This window comes from Tachyglossus aculeatus, chromosome 9 (genome assembly GCF_015852505.1).
Source record: "Tachyglossus aculeatus isolate mTacAcu1 chromosome 9, mTacAcu1.pri, whole genome shotgun sequence".
Lineage (NCBI taxonomy): Eukaryota > Metazoa > Chordata > Mammalia > Monotremata > Tachyglossidae > Tachyglossus > Tachyglossus aculeatus.
The window spans coordinates 25,365,363-25,374,965 of NC_052074.1; the positions used below are offsets into that span (position 1 = coordinate 25,365,363).

The 9,603-nt window shown below is 43.8% G+C and overlaps 1 protein-coding gene across 1 annotated transcript in view; it reads right to left on the bottom strand.

Annotated features, from left to right (window-relative positions):
• Positions 1-418, bottom strand: part of ALK (ALK receptor tyrosine kinase) — a 364,842-nt gene extending 364,424 nt beyond the window's left edge. Inside the window, exons 1-2 of the mRNA XM_038750862.1 lie at positions 406-418; positions 129-248 (exon numbers count right to left, since the gene is read on the bottom strand). Of these exons, the coding sequence (XP_038606790.1) occupies positions 129-248; positions 406-418 (133 nt within the window). The remainder of the gene's footprint in view (positions 1-128; positions 249-405) is intronic.
• Between the last annotated feature and the right edge of the window lie 9,185 nt (positions 419-9,603).

Consider the following 9,603-nt stretch of genomic DNA (forward strand, 5'->3'; position numbering starts at 1 on the left):
TGCTCTGCACAATGTAAACTCGGTAAATTCGATTGACCAACTGACTGACAATGCAAGGAGGTCATGCCTTGCCACACTCTCCAACATGGAATTAGTAAATGACATTTGAAAGATGCTTATTCACTTACCGTATCGGCCCCGGTGAGAGGGGAATGGAGAGGAGTCTTTCATAATCCAGGTTATATTCCAGGCAAAGACATCAGGATGGATTGAAGGTTTATTTGATGTGGAGTCCACTGTGCTCTCCCCTGGGCATAAAGACAAAGAAACAAATACTGATTGATAATCTCTCTAATACATCTAGAGTAAAATAACATGTGTTGCGTCTACACCGCTCAGGGAGTGAGGCCTGACAATTACCTGAGTGGATCAATGAGAGCTAAACTAAAACTAAGCAACTCAAACCTTTCTGCCACATTGACTATATTAATTATTTCAGTCAATGGCATTTTTTGAATGCTTCCTGTGGGCAGAGGACCATATAAGCATTTGGAAGAGTACACTATAATAAAGCTGGTACACATGGTCCCTGCCCAAAATGATCTTATAGTCTAGAAAAAATGGATTTTGGACTGTAAGCTCACTGCAGCAGGGAATATGTTTATCAACTCCATTATACTGGACTTTCCCAAGTGTTTAGGCCAGTGCTCTGCACACAAGTTCTCAAGCATCACATTCCCTCATTCTTAAAAAGGCGCCAAAATGCTTAATAAATACAATTGATTTATTGATTGGTTGATTCACTGGGACTTGATCGGAGAGGGAGGAATCAGAACTCAAATTTTTCTAGTCCTGGATGAGACTTCGAGGCCACGTAAAAAGACTTGGGCTCGGTGGTAGCATTCTGCTTGATTCATGAATGCAACAGCCCCTGGCTCGAGGGTTTGTTGTGGTTCTACCTAGTCTGAGTTGGGAAAATCATCTGGAGTCCTTTGAAACCCATCAGGACATCAGGCCCGTATTTAGGATCTGAACCAGACCTGAAAATGCCTGAACTTCTTCATTTGGCCTTAGAGAATTTTCAAACGTTATTGTGAAGGTCTTTCTCTATGATATTTGTTAAATGCTATTTGTTAAGTGCTTACTATGAGCTATCCCGTACTAAGTGCTGTAAGAGAGTCCCTGTCTCACATGGGGATCCCCATTTTTCAGATGAGATACCTGAAGCTCAGAGAAGTTAAGTGACTTGCCCAATGTTACACAACAGACAAGTGGTGGAACAGGGATCACAATGCAGGTCTCTGGCTCACAGGCCCAGAAGCCGTCAAGAAATGTCTCCCTCTCCCTCCTTCCCTCCCAACTCACACAACCTCTGAAGCAGCAGTGTCCCAGAGCTGATCGGAGTTGAAGCTGTGCCTTAGAGCTTCGACTTTTCTCCATCACCCGGAAGATGGAGGTACTTTCATTCATCTTATTTCTAAAACAGCGTTTTGCTCTTGGGGCTGGGCTGGCTCTCCAGAGCCCTTCCTCCCGGGCTCCTGGGGACAGACCTAGAGCTGCTAAATTCCCACATCTTTGAAAGGCTTGGAAACAGCAGGGATCTGCCGAGGGGACTCTCAAGACCTACTCGAGAGGAAAGAGGGCACTTTCTGTGAGATTTTTGCATTTACACAGCTCAGAGCATTTTACTTCAATAAATTCACAGTACCCCAAGAAGGTTAGAAGAAAGAGCGATTATCTAGGGAGCACATCTAGAGAAACTAAGTCATATAAAGTGTAAGGTCTAGAGTCACGGTTTTCTGGTGCCCAAGCTAATGCCCTAAGAATAATATTAATAATGTTAGTATTTGTTCAAGGCCCTACTGAGAGCTCACCTCCTCCAGGAGGCCTTTCCAGACTGAGCCCCTTCCTTTCTCTCCCCCTCGTCCCCCTCTCCATCTCCCCCATCTTTCCTCCTTCCCTTCCCCACAGCACCTGTATATATGTATATATGTTTGTACATATTTATTACTCTATTTATTTATTTATCTTACTTGTACATATCTATTCTATTTATTTTATTTTGTTAGTATGTTTGGTTTTGTTTTCTGTCTCCCCCTTCTAGACTGTGAGCCCGCTGTTGGGTAGGGACTGTCTCTATGTGTTGCCGACTTGTACTTCCCAAGCGCTTAGTACAGTGCTCTGCACACAGTAAGCGCTCAATAAATATGATTGATTGATTGATTGATGTGCCAAACACTGTTCTAAGTGCTGGGGGGGATACAAGGTAATCAAGGTTGTCCCATGTGGGGCTCACAGTCATTATCCCCATTTTAATAATAATAACGATAATAATAATAATAATAATAAGAAGAAGAAGAAGAATGGTATTTGTTAAGAACTTACTATGTGCAAAGCACTGTTCTAAGCACTGGGGAGATACAAGGTGATCAGGTTGCCCCACAGGGGGCTCACAATCTTAATCCCCATTTTACAGATGAGGTAACTGAGGCAAAGAGAAGAGAAGTGACTTGTCCAAAGTCACACAGCCAATAAGTGGCGAAGGCAAGTCACTTGACTTCTTTGTGCCTCAGTTACCTCGTCTGTAAAATGGGGCTTAAGACTGTGAGCCTCCATGTGGAACAACCTGATTACCTTGTATCCCCCCCAGTGCTTAGAACAGTGCTTGGCACATAGTAAGCACTTAGCAAATGCCATCATTATTATTAAAGCTCTGGGGTAGTTACAAGGTAATCAGCTTGTCCCACGTGGGGCTCACAGTCTTAATCCACATTTTCCAGATGAAGTAACTGAGGCACAGAGAAGTTAAGTGGCTTGCCCCAAGTCACACAGCAGACAAGTGGTGGGGGTAGGATTAGAACCCAAGACCTCTGACTCCCAAGCCCATGCTCTTGACACTAAGCCATGCTGCTTCTCAGTACTCTGCAGCCACTAAGTGCTCAATAAATATGATTAAGAGAAGAATATACCTCCCTAGCCCTTCTTGCTCCTCATCTGATTTACAATGTTTCCTACTAAAATCGTATCTCCTCCAAGAAACCTTCCCTGCTTAAGCCCTCATCTCCCAATGTTCCCTCTCTTCTGCATCACCTTTGCATTTTGATCTGTACCCCTTAAACACTCGATAGTCACCCACTCCCAGCCCCACAACATTAATGCATGTATATATGAAATGGTATTTGTTAAGCGCTTACTATGTGTCAAGCACTGTTCTAAGTGCAGGGGTAGATAAAAGATAATCGAGTGCTTTGCACATAGTAAGCGCTTAACAAATACCATTATTACTATCATTATTATTATTATAATACCTGGGGCTTATAGTCTCAATCCGCATTTTACAAATGAGGTAACTGAGGCACAGATAAATTAAGTGACTTGTCTAACAGATGCGGTCACTCTCCCACGTGGGGCTAACAGTAGGAGGGAGACCAGGTATCAAAACCTCACTTTGCAGTTGAGAAACGGAGGCACTGAGAAGTTGAGACTCCTCCAGTATCACCCAGCAGGCAAATGGCAGAGTCAGGATTAGAACCTAGGTCCTCTGGCTTCCAGCCCCGTGTTTTATCCACTAGGCATCACTGCTTCCCTCTTCTTCCTCCTATTTAGACTGTGAGTCTTTCATGGTGCAGGGACTGTGTCCAACCTGATTAACTTGTATCTACCTGAGCACTTAGAACAGTGCTGGACACATAGCAAACATTTAGCAAACAATAATAATAACAATAACAGTGATAGAGGTGCCACCAAATCACCATGGAAGTGGCAGGCCACCTGTCAGGAACCCACGCCACAGAGTCACATGACATTTGGCACTGCCATTATTCTAGTTTATTGCAGGAAAATCAGGGATTGAATTCAGGCATCAGCTGAGGCCAAGTTCTCCTATAAGGAAAGAACCTGTTCTGTTCTGTTATTCTAGATTGGGTTGGCTCAACCTGAAACAGGAATTGGAAGCTTTGTAGAAAACAGGGAAGAGTTGGGCAAAGAATAGGATTCCTTTGGTTTTTGACATTTTTGAGTCTCCAGGTTGGTCATTCTTTGTAATGTGAGTGGAACTCTGGACATGCAGACTAGGAAGGCAGGAGATCAGAGATCTAGATCTGTCCGTATTTCAGTAATCACAAATCAATCACTTAATTTCTCTGAACTTGTCTCTAACAAGCACAACCGCTCTGGCCTGCCTGATTCTCCCTTTAACACTGCAGTTTTGGGTGGGTGAGATCTAGGCTTGGTGCAGTCTGTTGACCTTACCATGACCCTATCCGATAACAAGATCCAAAACGGCAGTAAGGCCCGTCCATGACTTACCTCACAGAGAAGTTGTGAGGTTGAATGATGTGTCTAGAATGCATTTAAAGCTTTCTCCAAGAAAGCCTTTGTGGAAATATACGACACTGGATTCCTAGGCTCTGAAGTGAGCGTGCTCTTTAAAACTACATCAATAAAGTGGAGCAAATACTGCAGTTTAGAATGTCTAAGAACAATGTATGGTCTTCCTATTCCACATTTTACTTATTTATTTCCCTCCCAACAGTGAAACAATCAATGACAGGCTGCCAGATCACCTTTTCCGTATTTGAAAACACACTTAATAATGTATTATTTTACAATGATTTTGTGTCACATGGCATAGCTTTAATGGGCACAAATAAATAGCCTTCTTGATGTCAAACTTGGCGGTGAGCGGTTGTTGAACAGGGGAGAGCGCAAGAGGCAGGTCATGACTGACAGCTGATGGAAGAAGGTTGTGAATATTTATCGGCAAAGAGCACACATCTGCTTAGTCTAAAGGGACTTTCAAAGATGGAAATGTTCCCACCAAATTGACATGCCTATTTCATTTTTTGGTCAAGGTCAGAAGGGGCAGTTAACGTAGGCCTGAAAGTATCTATACCATTTTCAGCACTCTGTAGGAGAGTTCAACAGACGTACCCTTAAGAGCAACCAAAATGGATCAAAGAAGGCCGGTCTTGGGGAGAAGGATAAGCTTGTTTTGGGTTTTTTTTTTTTTCCTATTTTCTCTATCGGGCCTATTTCCAGTCTATTTCCCTACTGGGGCTGGGCAAGCAATTCAGTGAAATTCAGCTAGATTCCTTTCCAGATTCCTTTGCAAAAAGAACAGTTAGGTGCAGTTAACATCCTCTCTTTTCCATGCTATCCCTACTTCTGCCTCTCCTTTTTGGCACAGTCCCAAAGCAAATGCTTAACACATGCTCAGTGGGAAACCACTTCACTTTATCTAATGTGTCTTATGAACACACTCTACAGTAATGAATCAGTAAGCAACACTTTAGGCACAAAAGGTCACCCTTCCCAGAGATTTGGTCCCAAGCCCTGAGGTGGGAAAGACAGCTGAGCAGCTTTGGCTGAGCTGTTGAGTAGCTTGGCCTACTGGGAAGATCAGGAGCCCGGCCATCAGAGGACCTGAGTTCTAAACCCAGTTCAGCCCTTTTCATTCATTCAATCCTATTTATTGCATGCTCCCGGTGTGCAGAGCACTGTACTAAGCACTTGGGAGAGTACAATGTAAGAATAAATAAGCGTATTTCCTGCCCACAATGAGCTTACAGTCTAGAAGGGGAGAGAAGCATTAATATAAAGAAATTACAGATATGTACACAAGTGCTGTGGGGCTGGGAGGGGAGGATGAATGAAGGGGGCAAATCAGGGTGACAGAAAGGAGAGGGAAAAGAGGAAAGGAGGACTTAGAGAAGGCCTCTTGGAGGAGTTATGCCTTCAGTAAGGCTTTGATGCTGCGTGAGCTTGGGCAAGTCACTTCACTTCTCAGAGCTTTAGTCACCTCATCCACAAAATGAGTATTTAAATACCTCTTTACCCTTCCCACTTAGACAGACAGCCCCATGTGGAACCAGGACAGTGTCTGACTTGATTATCTTGTATCACCCCAGCATTTAGTATAGGCTTTAACAAATGCCACAGTTGTTTTTGTCAGTACTTCTGGACAGAAGGGAGTGAAGAGCGATAGAGGGAAGTCCCCTCTAGAGTGTAAGCTCACTGTGTCTGTTTCTTGTTATATTGTACTCTCCCAAGCACTTAGTACAGAGCTTTGCACTCAGTAATCTCTCAATAAATACAACTGGCTGACTGACTGGATAAGGGCTAGAGGAGAAAAGAGTAGGAATCTGCAGTTGCGGACCTCCCATTTCTTGGACTGTGAGCCTCGGATGGGGCAAGGACCATGTTTGCTCACCTAACTTTGAATCTACTCCACCACATAGCATATAGCAGGTGCTTAAATGCCATAATTATCTTCTAAACTGTGACCGTTGTTGGGTAGGGACCGTCACTATATGTTGATGATTTGTACTTCCCAAGCGCTTAGTACAGTGCTCTGCACACAGTAAGCGCCCAATAAATATGATTGAATGAATGAATGAATTTATGAAAGCCTACAGAGGTAGCCAGGTAGGAAAAGGATGAGGGTGTTTTAAAGGTAGTTTTGAATCATTTTCCTTCCATGATTACAAAAAAAGAAAAACATTGCCATTGAAGGATTCATTCAGAAACCAGGCACAAAGTTCTCAGGAGTTGTAGGCTCTTCCACAGACTCCTGGGAAATGCAAAACTGCCTCAGTTTCCTCATCTGCAAAATGGGGATAAGATTCCTGTTCTCCCTCCCTCTGATACTGTTGGGCCTTTGTGCAACAGGGACTATATCTGACCTTATTACCCTGTACCTACCAAATGCTTAGCACAGTGTTTAGCACACAGAAATAATTTAATATATCCCCAAACTATTAAGTCCACGATTTACAGATCTAAGCAAAGTTATCATTTAGATATTTTCACCTAAATGAATTCCCCTGCCTGGCTGCCTGCATGAAAAAAGCTACTAATAGCCCCTTATTTTCCCAAGATTGCTCGCTGAGTGAACAAAGGTAAAGCAAAGTTTTCAGTTAGTAGAGCTACATGATATTGAAAAATTTACTGTGAGCTTTTGATTATTCTAGGAGGAATTTCTGTAAAAATGCAAAATGTTTCGGGAAACTCGGTTGCCTTAAGAGCTCCTTTGGGGAATGGGGGATGTTACGGGGACGGAGGCAGCCTTCATCCTTTCCCCCCTCTCCCCAGTTTACTAAATTTTTAATGGTATTTGTTAAGCATTTACAATCAAGTGCTTAGTACAGTGCTCTGCACACAATAAGTGCTCAATATATATGATTGAATGAATGACTGTGGCAGGGAGTGAACTAAGTGCCGGGGTAGACCCAAATTAATCCGGTTGGAAATAGTCCCTGTCCCAACTGGGACTCACAGTCTTAATCCCCATTTTACAGATGAGGTAAGTGAGGCACAGAGAAGTTCAATGACTTTCCCGAGGTTACACAGCAGACAGCAAGTGGCGGAGCTGGGATTAGAACCCAGTCCTCTGACTTCCAAGCCTGGGCTCTTTCCGCTAGGCCATGCGGTTTCTCCACCAGAAATTTACCTTCCCTGTGATTCTGAGTCCATTTCCCTGACAAAACACGTCTCCCAGAATACAAATCAGAGTGACTTTGAACTGTCACCGTGCCTTTCATCTTGGGATCTCAGAGAGCTTTACCGGCACTGCATAATTAATGTCTTATAAGTGACACAAAGACCAGGAAGCTCTGAGAATGAACTTCAGCGGACAGAAAGGCCCTTCCCTTTAGAGGGAGAATGCACTTTCATACGCGATGGGAATGCCGGTCAGGTTCAGGATTGTCTCCGTCTAACCGAGGGTGAGCCAAATTCTCGGGCCAAGATCTCCCTGTCAAAATGTCTTCTGCGCAGCCTGAGAGAAAAGCCAGCTCTCCGGAAAGCCTTCCTATCAACTACTCGTTTGAATCAGTCCCGCTCTACCTGAGCAAAGATCCTCACCTCTGGCTAGAGGAAGGGGTCTCATCCGATAGGCTGGTTTGGGGGTCTGCAAATCTGCGTTTCTATCTCCCGTGATTTGTTCTGTGACCTTGGGCAAGTCATTTAACCTACCTAAGTCTTGGTTATCCGGCATATAAAATGGGGATCGTAACACTTCCTGGCTACCTCTGTGTCCGTTCTGAGGATTAATGAGATAATACGCGTAAAGCACTCCAGGCTATTTGGAAGAAAGATGAACTAGAAACACACACCACTGTACTATTATTAAAGGGCATTGTCATGATCATATATTAAAGGAATTCCTAACCAACACTGCTAGAACCACTTCAAATTATTAAAATGGAAAGATAGCCTAATAATCAAATTGACTTTTCCCTAATAATGAGACCATCTGAGCGGTGGTGGCTTTTCACTTGCCACAGACTATGACTGTCCAATAGGCCAGGACTGCTTCCCGTATTATTCTTCCTTGTAGCGGAATCAGGAAGAATCACAAATTTAAGGTGCCAACCCGTGTCCTGGCCCCTTCCGCCAGTTTCATTGTTGGGGATTTTCTAATCCCAGATTTAAGGAAGGAGTGTGGCCTACTGGATAGAGCCTGGGTCCAGGAGTCAGAAGGACCTGGATTCTACTCCTGGTTCTGCCATTTGTCTGCTTTGTGCCCTTGAGCAAGTCACTTCAGTTCTCTGTGCCTCAGTTATCTCATCTGTAAAATGGGGATTGAGGCTGTGACTAGATTAGACCACCCCTTCCCTTGAATAGTTCAACAATAACAATAACGATTATCATGGTATTTGTTAGGCTCTCATGATGCCCCAAGCACTGCACTAAGTGCAGGAATTATCAATCATACTTATTAAGCATTTACTGTGTGCAGAACACTGTAGTAAGCACTTGGGAGAGTACAATGTAACAGAGTTGGTAGACACATTCCCTGCCCACAGAGAGCTTACAGTCTAGAATGCGAATGGAAGCAATACAATCGGATCAGACATAGTCCCTGTTCCTCATAGGATCCACTGTCTAAAGGCGGAAGAGAACAGGTACTGAATCTCCATTTTACAGATGAGGAAAATGAGGCCCAGAGAAGTTAAGTGATTATCCCAAGACCACACAGCAAGCGAGTGGTGGCGTTGGAATTAGAACCCAGGCCTCCTGAGTCCCAAGATCATGCTTCTTTCTCTAGGCTAGCCTGTAGCAACCTAATCCCACATAACTGTTCCATCACATGCCCTGCTGATGTCTGCCCAGGGCAAGGGGGACAGGTCAAACAGCTGCGGAATTGTGTGGGGCAGGTGATTGGACAGCATTGGGCCAAAATATCTGGGGGTCAGAATGGCATTCATAGGAGTCATGAGTCAATTGCTAGTGGCCCCCAAAATGGAATTATCCTTCAAAAAGGCAAAAGAATCAGACTGTCACGCCTCCCCCAAAATCCAGCTGTCTAAGCAGTAACAATGAAGTCTTGTTCACATTCCCTTTACCAGGGCAGAATGCCAGTGTGATTAAATTGACTCTTTTCAATGCCATATTTTATTTTCCTTAAGGTCAAAAAAGAGGGAGAAATAGAGAGAGAAATCACTTCTGGTTGTGGCAGTGTTGTATTTCAATATTTGGAAGCATAGCTCGAGAAACTTATGCAAGTGTTACTGAAATGAAGGCCATAAAACACCTGGAGAAGAAACATGAAAGGCATGCTCTCGTCACTCAGACAGGCATCCTGGAATTAACCACCAACGGAAGTCAGAGATGGGAAAATTGCAGTAACCCATCATTTCCAATACCATCTCCCCCGCCTGC